The sequence below is a fragment of the Oncorhynchus tshawytscha genome, linkage group LG19, assembly GCF_018296145.1.
Source record: "Oncorhynchus tshawytscha isolate Ot180627B linkage group LG19, Otsh_v2.0, whole genome shotgun sequence".
In the NCBI taxonomy this organism is placed as follows: Eukaryota; Metazoa; Chordata; class Actinopteri; order Salmoniformes; family Salmonidae; genus Oncorhynchus; species Oncorhynchus tshawytscha.
In genome coordinates, this window is record NC_056447.1 from 10,840,300 (window position 1) to 10,861,859 (window position 21,560).

The 21,560-nt window shown below is 43.0% G+C and overlaps 1 protein-coding gene across 3 annotated transcripts in view; it reads right to left on the reverse strand.

The window, feature by feature from the left end:
- The window catches only part of LOC112218357 (Krueppel-like factor 8), an 83,838-nt gene extending 73,312 nt beyond the window's left edge, over nucleotides 1–10,526 (reverse strand). Inside the window, exon 1 of one of the 3 annotated variants that reach the window (XM_024379071.2) lies at nucleotides 10,281–10,526. In XM_024379071.2, the coding sequence (XP_024234839.1) occupies nucleotides 10,281–10,307 (27 nt within the window). In that variant the 5' untranslated portion in view covers nucleotides 10,308–10,526. The remainder of the gene's footprint in view (nucleotides 1–10,280) is intronic. The other 2 variants (XM_024379070.2, XM_024379072.2) reach the window with 2 other exon arrangements.
- Between the last annotated feature and the right edge of the window lie 11,034 nt (nucleotides 10,527–21,560).

Here is a 21,560-nt window from a genome sequence, read left to right on the forward strand (position 1 = left end):
ATCTCGGCTGTATAGGCCAAATAAACCACTTCCGTAATTCAAACATGCCACACACGCCAGTGATTGGTCCAAATAATCCATGATGCAAAAACCAGCGCAACAGATCAAGACTTGTTCTTCTCAACCCTAATATCCCTTGTGTTCTCAACAAACCTAACTTCAGCTATGAAAGTAACTCAATATATATAACGCATTGGTGGAGCATAGGGTTGCAAAGGGTCAGAAACTGTCCGGTATATTTCCAGAATTTTCGCAAAATTTTTCGATGGGAAGTTATTAAGCCCGGGAATTTGGGGAATTTTGCCTAAATTCATCAAAAAAGATAGCTTATAACAGTGAACCTTTTTTTGTGGTATACACATGAGGCCATTCTAGGTCTTGTGACATATTTTGGTTAAACTATCCCCAATTCAATGGAATTGCAACCCTCTGCATGCACAGTGCATTCTTCTATCACATGTACAGTGCATTCTTCTCTTTCTTGCTTTCTGGTAAGTTTTGATTACAATACTGGGTGGGGTGATTATATTTTATACGACATACATGCTTTTTTGTTAACAAGCAAACAGTAGCCTACAGAAAAGTGTGTTTAAATCATTTTTAACTTGTTAACAATTTCTGCGAGTTAGTTTTTGCTACCTTGTGGGTTTTAGCTTGCTTGAGCCTGCTAACTGAGGAGTGTTAATTCACCTGTTTCTATACATGTTTCATTTTAAAACCGTTATCTTACAAAGGAGTTGTTTAATCTAGCTGCTTAACTATTTATCTGTACATGGAATTGTATTTATTTATTTTTACTTGTTTTATTCTAATCTTTACAGGAAAATACCACAGGCACTATCTGATGTGTGGAGACATTTCACTGCAGCTAATGTAGGAAAAGCTGTGTACATTAGCAAATACTGTGCCAAATCATATGTGAGGAAAAAGTCCCTCTACTTCTATGAGGTGAAAATGATGAATCAGACACCTTATCGATAGCAACAGCTCATGGTCCTCCTGGAATCAGATGTTTTTTAGACTCAATGGAGGAACGTAGTCAGAGCAATGCTGATGAATGTCTTGCTTGAGCCGTGTATACAACTGGTTCATCTCTGATGCTCACAGGCAATGTGTATTGTTAGAGATTTCTGAAAGTTCTTTGCCCAGCAAACACCCCTCCAACCAGACATGCTTTATCTACTCATTTGCCGGATGCAGAGTTCAACAGAGTTCAAGTGAAGGTCAAGCAAATCATAGAGAAAGCAGACTGTATTGCAATCATCTCTGATGGGTGGTTGAATGTTCGTGGGCAAGGAATAATTAACTACATCTCCACCCCTCAACCAGTATTCTACAAGAGCACAGACACAAGGGACAACAGACACACCGGTCTCTACATTGCAGATGAGCTGAAGGCAGTCATCAATGACCTTGGACCACAGAAGGTATTTGCACAGGTGACAGACAATGCTGCGAACATGAAGGCTGCTTGGTCTAAAGTGGAGTCCTACCCTCACATCACACCCATTGGCTGTGCTGCTCATGCATTGAATCTGCTCCTCAAGGACATCAATGGCACTGAAAACAATGGATACACTCTACAAGAGAGCCAAAGAAATGGTTATCAAGTTATAGCAGCAAAGTGAGAAGAATAAGAACACCACATTGAAGCTGCCCAGCAACACCCATTGGGGTGGTGTTGTCATCATGTTTGACAGTCTCCTGGAGGGGAAGGAGTCTCTCCAAGAAATGGCCATATCACAGTCTGCCGATATGGACAGCCCCATCAAGAGGATCCTCCTGGATGATGTATTTTGAGAGAGAGTGGTAAGCAGCCTGAAACTCCTGAAACCTATAGCAGTAGCCATTCGACAGATTGAGGGAGACAATGCCATCCTGTCTGATGTTCAGACTCTGCTTGCAGATGTGAGAGAAGAAATCCATACTGCCCTGCCCACTTCACTGTTGCTCCAAGCAGAGAAACTGCAGTTCTGAAATACATCAAAAAGCGTGAAGACTTCTGCCTGAAGCCCATACACGCCGCAGCGTACATGCTGAACCTCAAGTATGCTGGCAAGAGCATCCTGTCTGGTGCAGAGATCAACAAGGCCTATGGTGTCATCACTACCGTGTCTCACCACCTGGGCCTGGATGAGGGCAAGGTTCTTGGCAGTTTGGCGAAGTACACTTCCAAGGGCTTTGGGATGAAGATGCAATATGGCAGTCGTGCCAACATATCTCATCAGCCACCTGGTGGAAGGGACTTTGTGGATCTGAGGCTCTTTCTCCTGTTGCCTCCATCATCCTCCAAATCCCACCAACATCAGCCACCTCAGAGCGCAACTGGTCCTTGTTTGGGAACACACACCAAAGCATGCAACAGACTGACCAATACAAGGGTTGAAAAATTGGTGGCCATCCAGGCAAATTTGAGGCTTTTTGAGCCTGAAAACAAGCCATACTCAACAAGGTTGGAAAGTGACAGTGAAGATGAGGCCTCAGAGTCCAATGTTCAAGAGGTGGACATTGAGGAGGTCCAGGGAGAAGACATGGAAGCCTGAGAGGAAGACAACCAAAGCTTTAGTTTCTAGACTATCATTTGTCCGTTAATTCCCATATATTTCCCACGGAAAGTTTCCACCTCTGAATATGCCCCAAAATGTGCAACCCTAGTGGAGCATACTGTTCATGCAGTGGGCTGGGGGGGAACTTTCCCTTTAAAGAGAATAGAGTGCCATCTGGAAGGTAGCCCTTGTGGTAGTAGAGGAAACCCCTTTAGTGTTTTATCATACTCCACCACTGTCTGTGATTTATTTAGTGGGACTTCCATTTGCTTTTCAACAGGACAATGACCCAAAACACCTCCAGGCTGTGTAGGAGCTATTTGTCCAAGAAGGAGAGTGATGGAGAGTGATGGCTCTGAGCAGGCCAGTCAAGTTCTTCCACACCGATCTCAACAAACCACTTCTATATGGACCTTGCTTCGTGTATGGGGGCATTGTCATGGGAAGGGCCTTCCCCAAACTGTTGACACAAAGTTGGAATCACAGAATTGTTTAGAATGTCATTGTACTGTATGCTGTAGTGTTAAGATTTCCCTTCACTGGAATTAAAGGGGACTAGTCAGAACCATGAAAAACAGCCCAAGACCATTATTCCTCCCCCACCAAACGTTACAGTGGGCACTATGCATTGAGGCAGGTAGCGTTCTCCTGGCCTCCGCCAAACCCAGATTCGTGTGTCGGACTGCCAGATGGTGAAGCATTATTCATTACTCCAGAGAAAGAATTTCCACTGCTCCAGAGTCCAATGGCAGCGAGCTTTACACCACTCCAGTCGACTCTTGGCCTTGCACATGGTAATCTTTGGCTTGTGTGAGGCTGCTCGGCCATGGAAACCCATTTCATGAAGCTCTTGACGAACAGTTATTGTGCTGATGTTGCTTCCAGAAGCAGTTTGGAACTCGGTAGTGAGTGTTGCAACTGAGAACAGGCGATTTGTTACGCGCTACGCACTTCAGCAGTCCTATTCTATCAGCTTGTGTGGCCTACCACTTCGCGGCTGAGCCGTTGTTGCTCCTACACGTTTCCACTTCACAATAACAGCACTTTTGACCGGGAAAACTCTAGCAGGCCAAAGATTTGATGAACTGACATGTTGGAAAGGTGGTATCCTATGACGGTGGCACGTTGAACGTCACTGAGCTCTTCAGTAAGGCCATGCTACTGCCAATGTGTGTCTATGGAGATTGCATGTCTGTGTGCTCGATTTTATACACCTGTCAGAAACTGGTATGGTTGAAATAGCTGAATCCACTAACTTGAAAGGGTGTCCACATACTTTTGTATATATGGTGTATTTTGGACTTTAAAGAATTCCCAGAGCTAACATTTGGCTGGATATCTTTCATTTCGACAGATGTCCATCCCAGCAAACATATTTTTCTTGATATATTAGATGTTTGGTATTGACACTTCTTAAAAATACATTTTTTATTTATTTTACCTTTATTTAACTAGGCAAGTCAGTTAAGAACAAATTCTTATTTTCAATGACTGTTCAGGGGCAGAACAACAGATTTGTACCTTGTCAGCTCGGGGGTTTGAACTTGCAACCTTTCGGTTACAAGTCCAATGCTCTAACCACTAGGCTACCCTGCTGCCCCACATGAATATTTACCAACTTGCTCACTCCTTTTTCCAAAATATTTGTAGACAAACCACTCAACATGTGGCCATGCTGGAGCCATTGGCTGCTAACAGCTTAGAACTGCTAGCTAACTGGCAAGCGCAAAAACAGTCAACAACTTCTGGAGTACAGACCCATAGAAAGTGGCTGATCACCCTCTAGTGGTGGAAGTAAGAACTGACAAAAATGCAGTCAGGAGAATATTTTTTTATTTATTTTTATTATTATATATTTATTTTTTGACACCTTTATTTAGGCTAGTTGAGAACAAGTTCTCATTTACAACTGCGACCTGGCCAAGATAAAGCAAAGCAGTGCGACACAAATGACAACACAGAGTCACACATGGAATACACAAACATACAGTCAATAAAACAATAGAGAAAGTGTGCAAATTAAGTAAGATTAGGGAGGTAAGGCAATAAATAGGCCATGGTGGCGAAATAATTACAATATAGCAATTAAACACTGGAGTGATAGATGTGCAGAAGATGAATGTGCATGTAGAGATACTGGGGTGCAAAGGAGCAAAAAAATAAATAACAGTATGGGAATGAGGTAGTTGGGTGGGCTATTTACAGGTGCAATGACCTGTGAGCTGCTCTGACAGCTGGTGCTTAAAGCTAGTGAGGGAGATATGGGTCTCCAGCTTCAGTAATTTTTGCAGTTTGTTCCAGTCATAGGCTGCAGAGGACTGGAAGGAAAGGCGGCCAAAGGAGGAATAGGCTTTGGGGATGACCAGTGAAATATACCTGCTGGAGCACGTGCTACGGGTGGGTGCTGCTATGGTGACCAGTGAGCTGAGATAAGGCGGGGCTTTACCTAGCAAAGACTCATAGATGACCTGGAGCCAGTGGGTTTGGCAACGAATATGAAGCGAAGGCCAACCAACAAGAGCGTACAGGTCGCAGTGGTGGGTAGTATATGGGGCTTTGGTGACAAAACGGATGGCACTGTGATAGACTGCATTCAATTTGCTGAGTAGAGTGCTGTAAAGGACATATTTTCTATAGAGGCATACTAAGACATAAACATGACAGTGTGTAAATGATAACCATTAGTGCTATAAATTAAAACATGTATTAAAATGTTGGAAGTAAAAGCTGGAATTAAGAAATTAACTATGCAAATGAGCAAAAGCTGTGTGCATTAAGGAAATAAAGTGAATAAAGAGTAAAAACATTTAAAAAGTAGAATATTATTGCGTTGCGCCCTTTGCCCTCAGAACAGCCTCAATTCGTTGGGGCATGGACTCTACAAGGTGTCAAAAACATTCCACACAATCAACCCGGTGTGCCTGGCACCTACTACCATACCCTGTTCAAAAGCACTTCAATATTTTGTCTTGCCCATTCACCCTTGAATGGCACAAATACACGTCTCAATTGTCTCAAGGCTTAAAAATCCTTCTTTAACACCGTCTCCTCCCCTTCATCTACACTGATTGAAGTGGATTTAATAGGTGACATCAATAAGGGATCATAGCTTTCACCTGGTCAGTCTGTCATGGAAATAGCAGGTGTTTTGTACACTCATGTGCCTGTCTCTAAACAGCACCTGTTCAGTGAATTAAGCAAATACATACTCAGGCTATTAATTGAAGCTTGACAGTTTGTTAATTTAACAATATGTTGGTTATTGCCTTGGATTGAATAAGAACATATCATGATGTAAATAAAATGTCCTTTATTTGGAGACAATTTGCACCACTTCTATAGAATCACCCATATTTTTTATTTTATTTAACTAGGCATGTCAGTTAAGAACAAATTCTTATTTTACAATGACAGCCTACCCCAGCCAAACCCTCCCCTAACCCAGACGACACTGGGCAAATAGTCTGCCGCCCTATGTGACTCCCGATCACGGCCGGTTGTGATACAGCCAGTCTCACTGGGCCTGTGAATGCCTCTCACTGGGAGTGAATGCCTTCCGCTGTGCTGGGCCAAAATAGGGCATAGGCTGCCATTTGGGACCGTGGCACTCCATTTCCATACATGATTTACCCCAGTGTTTTACTCACTGGGCCGTGGCTCCGTCTCACTGGGCCGTGGCTCCGTCTCACTGGGCCGTGGCTCCTCCGTCTCACTGGGCCGTGGCTCCGTCTCACTGGGCCATGGATCCGTCTCACTGGCTCCGCTCATGGATCCATCTCACTGGGCCATGAACCCATCTCACTGGGCCATGAATCCATCTCACTGGGCCGTCTCACTGGGCAATGAATCCATCTCAATGGGCCATGAATCCGTCTCACTGGGCCATGGCTCCGGCAGACCTGCTCTCACTTGGGGCCACAGCCAGGCCACTGGTACTTTTCAGATGGCATTTCCATAACAATGGCCAACTGTGACCTTTAACACCTTCTCACAAAGCAACTCTGTTGATTATTGATTCTGCTCTTCACAAGTCCTCATTGTCAGCCCTTGCTTTGGGAACACAAATTCCCTGGTATAACATAAGGGTGTATACACTAGTGTAACACTGGTGTTACAATCCAAAAGCAGCAATCAGAGAGAACTGGACTATGCATTCCCAGATGGTTGCAGGCTAAGCTAGGAGCTAGCTGATCCTTGTTAGCTCAGGCGAGAGTGTTGGGGAGTTATATTCCAGGCAGAGCTCTCTTTATGTTTTCACTCCTACACTTCTTTCCATGTTGGGCAGGGGGGCTAGTTTAGGGAGGGGAAGAAATAAGAGGGAGAAAGGTGGACAGAGAGAGGAGACAGATTCTAGGCATGCCTGTGGTCTCCGACAGCCTCTGCATGCATGCTTCTACCCACAGCCCCAGCCCTATCCTCCTTTCCCAACCCCGTCCCTAACCTCCTGTCCCAACCCCGGCCCTATCCTCCTGTCCCAACCACGGCCCTATCATCCTGTCCCAACCCCGCTTTATACTCCTGTCCCAACCCCAGCCCTATTTTCCTGTCCCAACGCTCCTGTCCCAACCCCAGCCCTATTTTCCTGTCCCAACCCCGGCCTTATCCTCCTGTCCCCAACCCCGGCCCTATCCTCCTGTCCCCAACCCCGGCCCTATCATCCTGTCCCCAACCCCGGCCCTATCCTCCTGTCCCCAACCCCTGCCCTATCCTCCTGTCCCCAACCCCTGCCCTATCCTCCTGTCCCCAACCCCGGCCCTATCCTCCTGTCCCCAACCCCTGCCCTATCCTCCTGTCCCCAACCCCTGCCCTATCCTCCTGTCCCCAACCCCGGCCCTATCCTCCTGTCCCCAACCCCGGCCCTATCCTCCTGTCCCCAACCCCGGCCCTATCCTCCTGTCCCCAACCCCGGACCTTTCCCCCAACCCTATCCCAGACCTAAAACCTATTCCCCAGCCTCCCCCTTGCCCTATCCCTCAACTGCAGCCCTAACCCCCTCCATGTCCCAAACCTAGCCCTATATCCCAACCCCACCCATACCCTCAGCCCAACCCCTCTAGCCCATCCCAGCCCTAGACGAACTTCACATTATACATGGTGTGCTGGTCCTAAAAATAGTATCTGAGGCAGGACAGGCCCCATGCACCGACTGTCTCACTCACCGGAAAAAGACATGGTGACCCCCCTACCACCGCCCCTGTCCTCTAAAACGAATACCCATGTGACATCATCCACCCCAACCCTTCCTACCCACCCCTCCCCTCCTTCCAAACTAGCTTATACCTCTGTTAAACTATCCACCCCAACCCCACCCTCCTGTCCTGCCCTTCCTTCTAAACTAATACCCTTGTGACACCATCCACCCTTTTTTCTGACTCAGCTCATACCCCCATGACTGGCTGCCCCACAGTCAGCCAATGTCCCCTGTCCCCCATGTCAGGGTCACCTCACCTCTCTTTACCCCCTGTTGTGACACCCTCACCAATGAATCCCCTCTTCCTCTTATATCATGCTCCATGTGACAGTACAACCCCGTTATAGCACAGGGTCACTCCTGTCTAGATCTCAGAACGGGAATGGGGCCACCAGTCCTAACCTGGGTGCCTGTCTGTTTCTGCCTTAATTAACTTGTCAGTTTTATTTGGTAAGGTGACAATTTGGCATGGTTGAATGCAGGCCTAGGTTACCTAGAAGCCAGTACCTTGGCACCACCAGTCACTGTCTGTCCCTTATGTCAATCTGACAGTCACCTCCCTTGGGTGGGTTACTATGTGGCCAGACACACACACACACACACACACACACACACACACACACACACACACACACACACACACACACACACACAGGAGATGGCTGCCTTCACCTCCCATCTCGCAATTAACCAGTTTGAGCAAGGTTTGTCCTCCACTGTTAATCATTGCCTACCATCTGGCACACCCTGGGCTGATCCACACTCTCAAACAGAAACAAACACTCAGAGACAAGGCTGGGTGTGCCACACAGAGACAAGGCTGGCCTCTAAATGACAGGGCCTCTCCCTGTGCTCACCATTAGGCCTGCTGAGGCTGCTGCTGCCCTGCACAGGAATGTATTATAGGCCCTGTTTATAGATTACACCTTCAGAGCTGGCCTAATCCATGCCATGCACACACACACACACACACACACACACACAGGGCCGCATACCCGCAGACGCACACACAGGAAAGGGAGTGAGCTCTGTATCTCGTGTAGCACTGACGAGTGACGACATCCGATTCATGTCTCATTGCAGCATGACTGTCATTCATCATAATGAGACAACTACACTGACTACAGAAATCGATTTATGTCATGCTCATAGAAAAACAATGGCTGAGACCAAAAGTAACGTGGAGGTATCACAGAGATCATGTATAATTTGTCAGCATGATGATAGATCGGTAAGTGATCTATTCAATGAATCATGAGAATCCTTACTGCTGTATGAGGCTAATGATCTTGTGAATGATGAAGCTTGAAGGATGTTTTCCTTTCTGGTCCCTGGTTGAGCCTGAATTCTTCTCTTGCCCTCTGACCCTTTGCTACTGTACCGAAAGTTCTGGGCAAAAGACGCAGCATGCTGGGTACATGTACAGTATAGCTCTAGGCAGTATACCTGGCTCATTCCCAGGGTTGGGATTTGATCGAGCGCTACTGTCCCTTTAAGGAACTAAGATGGTGTCCTACAAGCTGCAGTGCATTTCCTTCCTGCCTAGCTCACACAGTGCACTTTAAAAAAAAAACTGTACCACAAAGTTCGCACAGAGAGAGAGGATGAGAGCAGGCTGTGTCACCCAAGAAGCAATGCATAGCAAACCCGTTCCAGTGTCTGCATGCGCGTTAATTGTCAACGTTTACAGAGGAGTGTACAGTTATTTGGAGAGAGAGAGATGCAACAGCACAGTCTGCTGTCGATTGTCGGAGCTATCGAACCAATCAAGCTCTCAGTAGCCTGCGACAGTCCCCTATCTAGCTGGAGAGCTAACTAATATGCTAGCTATTATTATAAGTACCGTTGCCCAACGTTAGTTTGCCAGCCAGCTAACAATGTAATGCTGCGTTGATAAAGAAGTGGGAACGTCGTAATTATCAGATGGGAAGTCGTAAATATCCGTTTTTTTATATACCTTTACTTAACTAGGCAAGTCAGTTAAGAACAACTTCTTATTTACAATGCCAGCCTAGGAACAGTGGGTTAACTGCCTTGTTCAGGGGCAGAACGATAGATGTGTACCTTGTCAGCTTGGGGATTTGAACGAGCAACCTTTTGTTACTAGTCCACAGCTCTAACCACTAGGCTACCTGCCGCCCCCAGTTGAACACAATCACGTGCTTTGAAGTCGTTGAGAAATGCCGATTGGCCAAGAGCTGAGTCAACCATAAACTATTAGTACAGCTATCATGCCTGTAAACAAATTGTGTTCAAAAGGTAATTTCCTTAGTGGTAACATCAGAGGTCAGTATGTGGGAGAGCTCGGGGCTCAAGGATGATAGATGAGTTTCCCACTAATCATTTTCCCAGTTATGTGGTAAATACCACCTTCCCACTTGGGTATGAACGCACCATAACAGTACAGCTGCCTTCCACCTTGTCAGACACTCTTCAATTTTGTTTCAATTGGCACATGATGTAACTGACAATGTCAACGCATTTCAATATCGGCCGATCACAGTTTGCTGGACAGGGCAAAGTCAATAATGGTCAAGACTTACTTTCTTGCTTCGAGTCTCGGTGTGCATCTCGGTGGCTAGGGTGGAGTAGAGGGAGGGGGGGTCGGTAGGGTGAATTTAAATAATAGTAATCTTGTTGGCAGTTTTCCACCTTTCGAATCAAAGTGCTATTTGGGAGAAAGGTGTACTGTTTGCCTCTTCGGATATTATTTTAGATCATATCCACGGCGTCGACTGATCCTCTTCCCTCCCCCAGTAGCGCCTCTCTCTCTCGGTGTGTTGTTGCCGCGTACAGTATGAAGGGTGATCGATGCCACCGAGAAGGAGGAGCTAGCGATGAGGGGTGATCAATGCCACGGAGAGGGAGGAGCTAGCGATGACGGGTGATCAATGCCACGGAGAAGGAGGAGCTAGCGATGAGGGGTGATCGATGCCACCGAGAAGGAGGATCTAGCGGTGAGGGGTGATCGATGCCACCGAGAAGGAGGATCTAGCGATGAGGGGTGATCGATGCCACCGAGAAGGAGGATCTAGCGATGAGGGGTGATCGATGCCACTGAGAAGGAGGATCTAGAGATGGTTGGTGACACTTATAAATTATGAACATTTTATCCAGCTAGCTGGTTTACATGATTGTGCATAATGATACTGTACTTTACAACTAAAGTAGCTACAGTTAGTCAGTAGTAAGCTAACTCTATATGTCAATGTTTGAATTTGATATGGTTTGCAATGCAAAGTATTTGCCGTGGATTGCAGTGATTCGAAGCTACAAAACATTTTCCTGACTATTCATTAGTGCTGAGCGATTAGTGCTTTTTGATGTCAGTTCGGTTTGATAATTTTTTGTTATGATAATTTGTTTTACAATGACTGTAAAGCTTTTTAATGGGAATTCCAAAGCCCAAACTATTCAACATTCAATTGCCAAAACATTTAAAATATTAAAATGTCTCTGTCTGGTCCACATTCGGTAGAAAACAATAGAAAAATAGGAAATTACTATGAAATAATAAAATATTTCAATTGTGTATGCACAGTGAGCTTCAAATGTATTGGGACAGTGAACATTGTGTTGTTGTTTTGGCTCTGTACTCCGGCACTTTAGATTTGAAATGATACAATGACTATGAGGTTAAAGTGCAGACTGTCAGCTTTAATTTGAGGGTATGCTGAAATAGTCTATGTGCTGTGGCTAGGGTCAGTCTGTTATATCTGTTTTAATTATCCTGTCTTATTTGGTGTCCTGTCCCTCCCCTTCCGGAAGACCTGAGCCCTTGGACAATGCCTCAGGACTACCCGGCCTGATGACTCCTGGCTGTCCCCAGTCCACCTGGTTGTGCTGCTCCTCCAGTTTAAACTTTTCTGCCTGCTGCTATGGAACCCTGACCTGTTCACCGGACCTATCTGTCCCAGACCTGCTGTTTTCAACTCTCTAGAGGCAGCAGGAGCGGTAGAGATACTCTCAATGATCGGCTATGAAAAGCCAACTGACATTTACTCCTGAGGTACTGACCTGTTGCACCCTCTACAACCACTGTGATTATTATTTGACCCTTCTGGTCATTTATGAATGATTGAACATCTTGAAGAACAATCTGGCCTTAAATAGCCATATACTCTTATAATCTCCACCCGACACAGCCAGAAGAGGACTGGCCACCCCTCAGAGCCTGGTTCCTCTCTAGGTTTCTTCCTAGGATCTGGCCTTACTAAGTAGTTTTTCCTAGCCACCGTGCTTCTACACCTGCATTGCTTGCTGTTTGAGGTTTTAGGCTGGGTTTCTGTACAGCACTTTGTGACATCAGCTGATGTAAGAAGGGCTTTATAAGTAGATTTGATTTAATGCAGCTGGTGTCCACACCAGATACTGACTGTTACTTTTGATTTTTACCCCCCTTTGTTCAGAGACACGTTATTCAATTTCTGTTAGTCACATGTCTGTGGAACTTGTTCAGTTTATGTCTCAGATGTTGAATCTGACATGCATACAAATATTTACACATGTTAAGTTTGCTGAAAATAAACATAGTTGACAGTGAGAGGATGTTTATTTTTTTGCTGAGTGTATATATATATATATATATATATATATATATACACACAGTTGAAGTCGGAAGTTTACATACACTTTAGGTTGGAGCCATTAAAACTTGTTTTTTCAACCACTCCACAAACTTCAAACTATAGTTTTGGCAAGTCGGTTAGGACATCTACTTTGTAAATGACAAGTAATTTTTTCAACAATTGTTTACAGACAGATTATTTCACTTATAATTCACTGTATCAAAATTCCAGTGGGTCAGAAGTTTACATACACTAAGTTGACTGTGCCTTTAAACAGCTTGCAAAATTCCAGAAAATTATGTCATGGCTTTAGAAGCTTCTGATAGGGAAATTGACATCATTTGAGTCAATTGGAAGTGTACCTATGGATGTATTTCAAGGCCTACCTTCAAACTCAGTGCCTCTTTGCTTGACATCATGGGAAAATATAAAGAAATCAGCCAAGACCTCAGAAAAAAGATTGTAGACCTCCACAAGTCTGGTTCATCCTTGGGATGAGCAATTTCCAAACACCTGAAGGTACCACGTTCATCTGAACAAACAATAGTACGCAAGTATAAACACCATGGGACCACGCAGCCGTCATACCGCTCAGGAAGGAAACGCGTTGTGTCTCCTAGAGATGAACGTACTTTGGTGCGAAAAGTGTAAATCAATCCCAGAATAACAGGAAAGGACATTGTGAAGATGCTGGAGGAAACAGGTACAAAAATATCTATATCCACAGTAAACGAGTCCTATATCGACATAACCTGAAAGGTCGCTCAGCAAGGAAGATGCCACTGCTCCACAACCTCCATAAAAAAGCTAAACTACGGTTTGCAACTGCACATGGGGACAAAGATCGTACTTTTTGGAGAAATGTCCTCTGGTCTGATGAAACAAAAATAGATCTGTTTGGCCATAATGACCATTGTTATGTTAGGGGGGGGTAAAGGGGGAGGCTTGCAAGCAGAAGAATACCATCCCAACTGTGAAGCATGGGGGTGGCAGTATCATGTTGTGGGGGTGCTTTGCTGCAGGAGGGACTGGTACATTTCACAAAATAGATGGCATGATAAGGAGGGAAAATTATGTGGATATATTGAAGCAAAATTTCAAGACATCAGTCAGGAAGTTAAAGCTTATTAGCTTAATACTTATTTTCCACCATAATTTGCAATTAAATTCATTAAAAATCCTACAATGTGATTTTCTGGTTTTTTTTCTCATTTTGTCTGTCATAGTTGAAGTGTACCTATGATGAAAATTACAGGCCTCTCTCATCTTTTTAAGTGGGAGAACTTGCACAATTGGTGGCTGCCTAAATACTTTTTTGCCCCACTGTATGTATGTATGTATGTATGTATGTATGTATGTATGTATGTATGTATGTATGTATATATATATATATATATATACTGCTCAAAAAAATAAAGGGAACACTAAAATAACACATCCTAGATCTGAATGAATGAAATATTCTTATTAAATACTTTTTTCTTTACATAGTTGAATGTGCTGACAACAAAATCACACAAAAATTATCAATGGAAATCAAATTTATCAACCCATGGAGGTCTGGATTTGGAGTCACACTCAAAATTAAAGTGGAAAACCACACTACAGGCTGATCCAACTTGTATGTAATGTCCTTAAAACAAGTCAAAATGAGGCTCAGTAGTGTGTGTGGCCTCCACGTGCCTGTATGACCTCCCTACAATGCCTGGACATGCTCCTGATGAGGTGGTGGATGGTCTCCTGAGGGATCTTCTCCCAGACCTGGACTAAAGAATCCGCCAACTCCTGGACAGTCTGTGGTGCAACATGGCGTTGGTGGATGGAGCGAGACATGATGTCCCAGATGTGCTCAATTGGATTCAGGTCTGGGGAACGGGCCTTCCTCTTGCAGGAACTGCTGACAAACTCCAGCCACATGAGGTCTAGCATTGTCTTGCATTAGGAGGAAACCAGGGCCAACCGCACCAGCATACAGGAAGTGGGAGATCTGAGGTTTGTAGTTTTTCAACTCAGCCCCCATTGAAGATACAGGGTGATATTACTTATGTTTCACTTCCCAAGGCTTCCACTAGATGTCAACAGTATTTAGAACCTGTTTTGAGGATTCTACTCTAAAGGAGGGGTTCATAAGGGCTCTTTGAGTGAGTGGTCTGGCAAAGTGCCACAGTCTCGGTCTGGCACGCTCACGTGAAAGGTAATTACGTTCCACTTCATTTGTACAGACAAAGGAATTGTCCGGTTGGAACATTAATTAAGTTTTATGTTAAAAACATCCTAAAGATTGATTCCATACTTATTATGAGTATTTCTGTAAATTGATGTGGCTCTCTGCATATGAACTTTATCAAACAAAACATACATGTATGGTGTAACATGAAGTCCTATGAGTGTCATCTGATGAAGATCATCAAAGATTAGTTATTAATTGTATTTCTATTTCTGATTTTTGTGACTCCTCTCTTTGGCTGGAAAAAATGGCTGTGTTTTTCTGTGGCTTGGTGGTGACCTAACATAATTGTTTGTGGTGCTTTCGCTGTAAATTCTTTTTGAAACCAGACACTGTGGCTGGATTAACGAGAATTTTATCTTTAAAATTGTGTGAAATACTTGTAGGCTTGAGGAATTTTGATTATGAGATTTTTGTTGTTGTGAATTTGGCGCCCTGCACTTTCACTGGCCGTTGCAGGGGGGTTCCGCTAGCGGAGTGGGGTTCCTAGACAGGTTAATGGATGGATGAGGTGCCCAAAGTAAACTAGCTGTTACTCAGGCCCAGAAGCTAGGATATGCATATAATTGGTAGTATTGGATAGAAAACACTCTAAATGTTCCAAAACTGTTACAATAATGTCTGTGAGTATAACACAACTGATATGGCAGGCGAAAGCCCGAGGACAATCCATCCAGAAATGTTTTTTTTCCAGCTTACCCTTGATTACTATGACTGTCAATTGGAATATAAAAGGAATACCTCCCAGATTGCAGTTCCTAGGGCTTCCACTAGATGTTAACCGTCTTTAGAAAGAGTTTCAGGCTTGTTTTTTGAAAAATTAGCTAGAATTTGTAGTTTTGGTGTTTGTTGCGCGTTCCGGTGAGTGAGCGTACTTCGTTATTTATCTCCGGTAATGGTCTCCGGTATTCTCCGTCTGAAATTGTATCGTTTCATTACATATTAGGGTACCTGAGGATTGATTAGGAATGTTGTTTGATATGTTTGGAAGTTTATTGGTAACTTACGGGATTCATTTGTATGCATTTTGAACGAGGGAAACCGGTGGATTACTGAGTCACGCTCGCCAATGAAACTGACTTTTTTGGGATATAAAGAAGGACTTTATCGAACAAAATGACCATTTGTTATGTAGCTGGGACCCTTTGCAACCAGATGAAGATCTTCAAAGGTAAGTGATTTATTTTATCGCTATTTCTGACTTTTGTGACGCCTCTGCTTGGTTGGAAAATGTATGTAATGCTTTTGTGCGTGGCCTCTGTCCTCAGATAATCGCAAGGTGTGCTTGCGACCGTAAAGCCTTTTTGAAATCTGACAAGGGGGCTGGATTAACAAGAAGTTAAGCTTTAAAATGATGTATGACACTTGTATTTTCATGAATGTTTAATATTACGATTTCTGTCATTTGAATTTCGCGCTCTGCAATTTCACCGGACATTATCAAGGTGAGACGCTAGCGTCCCAATGATCCGTAAGAAGTTTTAAGCATTGAATACATTGCAAGTTGAGGGATTTTCACAACAGTAGCCGGGCTATAAAAAGTATATTGTCCTGCTAATAGGAAACATTTTCATGACTGGCTACATTCTTTATTGTAACCACAATGTCACACATAATTTGCATCTACCTTTCCAATTACTTTTAGAGTTTGGGATTTACAAATGTGTGCTTTTAATTATTAGTTACATTGTTTTAGTTTGAATGTGCAGACTTTTTTTCTTTAAATGATTGTTTTATGTAGGATGCTACATTTTTGATCAGTTGCAATTGTAAGTAGGCCTAATAAAAAAATGTGCTTCTATTAGGATGGCAAGCCTCATAGCTAGCTGAGTTATTTTATAAAGGTCCAGGTTCCAAAGAAATAGACTCCAATTAAGCCCTCTTGTTGTTTGAAAAGTCAAATTAAAATGAAGAGTATTGTTGAAATGACTTGCTCGACTGGTGTAGGTTCTCTCCGGTTGCCACCACTTGTTCTTTTAACCTGTTTCAACAAAGTGAATATTATTATTAATTAATTTAGAGTTATTTAAAAGCCCCTTAGGATCTGTGAGAATATGTAACGGAAAATTCCCCTAAGATATTAATTTAATGTCCGTCAATCCCCGAAATGTAATTATTGACAGATAGTCACGTCATTTTTTTTCTTCTTCGATATACTGTTGGCCTACCATAGGCGTAATGAGTCTCACTAGTGTAATGTGCTGTTAAAAATTGTGTAGGTCTTATTTATTTAAAGAACATATACAGTGCCTTGCGAAAGTATTCGGCCCCTTGAACTTTGCGACCTTTTGCCACATTTCAGGCTTCAAACATAAAGATATAAAACTGTATTTTTTGGTGAAGAGTCAACAACAAGTGGGACACAATCATGAAGTGGAACGACATTTATTGGATATTTCAAACTTTTTTAACAAATCAAAAACTGAAAAATTGGGCTTGGAAATTATTCAGACCCTTTACTTTCAGTGCAGCAAACTCTCTCCAGAAGTTCAGTGAGGATCTCTGAATGATCCAATGTTGACCTAAATGACTAATGATGATAAATACAATCCACCTGTGTGTAATCAAGTCTCCGTATAAATGCACCTGCACTGTGATAGTCTCAGAGGTCCGTTAAAAGCGTAGAGAGCATCATGAAGAACAAGGAACACACCAGGCAGGTCCGAGATACTGTTGTGAAGAAGTTTAAAGCCGGATTTGGATACAAAAAGATTTCCCAAGCTTTAAACATCCCAAGGAGCACTGTGCAAGCGATAATATTGAAATGGAAGGAGTATCAGACCACTGCAAATCTACCAAAACCTGGCCGTCCCTCTAAACTTTCAGCTCATACAAGGGGAAGACTGATCAGAGATGCAGCCAAGAGGCCCATGATCACTCTGGATGAACTGCAGAGATCTACAGCTGAGGTGGGAGATTCTGTCCATAGGACAACAATCAGTCGTATATTGCACAAATCTGGCCTTTATGGAAGAGTGGCAAGAAGAAAGCCATTTCTTAAAGATATCCATAAAAAGTGTTGTTTAAAGTTTGCCACAAGCCACCTGGGAGACACACCAAACATGTGGAAGAAGGTGCTCTGGTCAGATGAAACCAAAATTGAACTTTTTGGCAACAATGCAAAACGTTATGTTTGGCGTAAAAGCAACACAGCGCATCACCCTGAACACACCATCCTCACTGTCAAACATGGTGGTGGCAGCATCATGGTTTGGGCCTGCTTTTCTTCAGCAGGGACAGGGAAGATGGTTCAAATTGATGGGAAGATGGATGGAGCCAAATACAGGACCATTCTGGAAGAAAACCTGATGGAGTCTGCAAAAGACCTGAGACTGGGACGGAGATTTGTCTTCCAACAAGACAATGATCCAAAACATAAAGCAAAATCTACAATGGAATGATTCAAAAATAAACATATCCAGGTGTTAGAATGGCCAAGTCAAAGTCCAGACCTGAATCCAATCGAGAATCTGTGGAAAGAACTGAAAACTGCTGTTCACAAATGCTCTCCATCCAACCTCACTGAGCTCGAGCTGTTTTGCAAGGAGGAATGGGAAAAAAATTTAGTCTCTCCATGTGCAAAACTGATAGAGACATACCCCAAGCGACTTACAGCTGTAATCGCAGCAAAAGGTGGCGCTACAAAGTATTAACTTAAGGGGGCTGAATAATTTTGCACGCCCAATTGTTCAGTTTTTGATTTGTTAAAAAAGTTTGAAATATCCAATAAATGTCGTTCCACTTCATGATTGTGTCCCACTTGTTAATTCTTCACAAAAAAATACAGTTTTATATCTTTATGTTTGAAGCCTGAAATGTGGCAAAAGGTCGCAAAGTTCAAGGGGGCTGAATACTTTCGCAAGGCACTGTAAAAGAAGCAAAAGCCTACAACTATTTTAGCACCATTTCGCGCTGCTCTAAGCCAAGCATTGGGACTGGGATGTTTATTTTCACTTTATCTCCATTTTGGGTATTGGTTAGACAAGAATTAGAAAATTAGGGTGCAGAAATTTTATCTTATTGTAACCTTTATTTAACTAGGCAAGTCAGCGTCTTAAAGATTAGCCCCTTGTTTTTCAATTTTCGCCTAAAATAACATAACCAAATCTAACTGCCTGTAGCTCAGGGCCATAAGCAAGGATATGCATATTATTGGTACCATTTGAAAGGAAACACTTTGAAGTTTATGAAAATGTGAAAGGAATGTAGTAGAATATAACACAATAGATCTGGTAAAAGATAATACAAAGGAAAAAAACGACCGTTCTTTTGTATTTTTTTGTACCATCATCTTTCAAATGCAAGAGAAAGGCCAAAATGTATTATTCCAGCCCAGGTGAAATTTCGATTTTGGCCATAAGATGGCATCAGTGTATGTGCAAAGTTTTAGACTGATCCAATGAACCATTGCATATTTTCATGTTCATAATTGTGCACTCTTCTCACAATAGCATGGAATTCTTTCACTGTAATAGCTACTGTAAATTGCACAGTACAGTTAGGTTAACAAGAATTTAAGCTTTCTGCCAATGTCAGATATGTCTATGTCCTGGGAAATGTTCTTGTTACTTACATTCTCATGCTAATCGCATTAGCCTATGTTAGCTCAAACCATGGAAGGGACACCCATCCCGAAGAAGTTCGAACAAATTCTAATTTACAAGGACAGCCTACTCCTTCCTTGTGCCCTGTGGGAATTCTTTAGCTAAATAGCCCAGTACTGTACTGCCGCCCGTCACATTGTATAGCGCCATATTTTCTGTTCCAGCAAGTACCAGTCAAATATTTGGACACATCTACTCAATCCTGGATTTTTCTATATTTTTACTATTTTCTACATTGTATAATAATAGTGAAGACATCACAACTATTAAATAACACATATGGAATCAGTTAAGAACTAATTCTTATTTACAAGGACAGCCTACTCCTCCCTCCCCAACGGAGGGGGAGGAGTACAGACATGGCCTGCTCTCCCTTATGTAAGGAAATAGACACTTTCCCATGTATACTACAGTATGTTTTGTAGACTGCACATTAGCCTAATGTTAGCCTTCCTCAAGCTTCCCACAATAAGTTCTGTGAATTTTGGACCATTCCTCCTGACAGAGCTGGTGTAACTGAGTCAGGTTTGTAGGCCTCCATGCTCGCACACGCTTTTTCAGTTCTGTCCACAAATGTTCTATGGGGTTGAGGTCAGGGCTTTGTGGTGGCCACTCCAATACCTTGACTTTGTTGTCCTTAAGCCATTTTGCCACAACATTGTAAGTATGCTTGGGGTCATTGTCCATTTGGAAGAACCATTTGCGACCAAGCTTTAACTTCCTGACTGATCTCTTGAGATGTTGCTTCAATATATCCACATACTTTTCTTCCTCATGATGCCATTTATTTTGTGATGTGCACCATTCCTTCCTACAGCAAAGCACCCCCACAACAGGATGCTGCCACCCCATGACTTCATGGTTGGGATGGTGTTCTTCGGCTTGCAAGCCTCCCCCTTTTTCATCCAAACATAATGATGGTCATTATGGCCAAACAGTTCTATTTTTGTTTCATCAGACCAGAGGACATTTCTCCAAAAGGTACGATCTTTGTGCCCATGTGCAGTTGCAAACCATAGTCTTGCTTTTTTATGGCGATTTTGGAGCAGTGGCTTCTTCCTTGCTGAGCGGCCTTTCAGGTTATGTCGATATAGGACTTTTTTACTGTGGATATAGATACTTTTGTACCTGTTTCCTCCAGCGTCTTCACAAGGTCCGTTGCTGTTGTTCTGGGATGGATTTACACTTTTCGCACCAAAGTACATTAATCTCTAGGAGACAGATCAGGTCTCCTTCCTGAGCGGTATGACGGCTGCCTGGTCCCGTGGTGTTTATACTTACATACTATTGTTTGTACAGATGAACGTGGTACCTTCAGGCATTTGGAAATTGCCCAAGGGTGAACCAGACTTGCGTAGGTCTACAATTGAGGTCTTGACTGATTTCTTTAGATTTTCCCATGATGTCAAGCAAAGAGGCACTGAGTTTGAAGGTAGGCCTTGAAATATATCCACAAGTACACCTCTAATTGACTAAAATGATGTCAATTAGCCTATCAGAAGCTTCTAAAGCCATGACATCATGTTCTGGAATTTTCCAAGCTGTTTAAAGGCACAGTCAACTTAATATATGTAAACCTCTGACCCATTGGAATTGTGATACAGTGAATTATAAGTGAAATGATCTGTCTGTAAATAATTGTTGGAAAAAATATTTGTGTCATGCATAAAGTAAATTGTTCTAACCAAGTTGCCAAAATATAGTTTGTTAACAAGAAAAATTAGTTTTAATGACTCCAACCTAAGTGTATGTAAACTTCCGACTTCAACTGTCTCTAGTTGGTGAAGCAGGAGGACACAGGAACAGAGCTGCTTATGACAGGGGACAAGGTGTTTGTTCACTAGGTTGGCATGCTGCTGGCTGGAACCCCGTTGTACTCCAGCTGCGAACGAGGAAAGAAGTTCTCCTTCGAACTGGGTTGAAGCTTACTACAAGCTCTACGGAGATGCAAGATTCGTTTTTCGTCGCAAAAGGGGCGGCTCCTTGTAATACGCTTGGACTTTTTTACTACCTGGAAATTGAGACGCGCCGTATCATTCCCTCCACAGTCATAGGGGCAGTGTTATCACTTGGTTCCTAGATCTGATCTATAGTCGATATAGGCTATTCATCAAAGTAGCCTATTTGCATTGATGACCAAATGATCTTACCGACTGTTCACACAGTAAACCAAACAACAACAAATCCACCCAAAAAGGTATTTTGTTTAGAAGTAATAACTAGTGATTCTATTGTAAAAATGGTAGAACCTGCTGTAGCAAACTAATGTTAACTATTCATGTTATTTTTTCCCACAACATGATGACGTTCTATTTTTTAGCTGATAATGAATACACAAACAGCAGATCAAGCTGAGATAATGTTTTTGATTACACTGGCAAGTGTAATATGCCAGGGCATATTTTGAGGGGGGTATAAATCTGA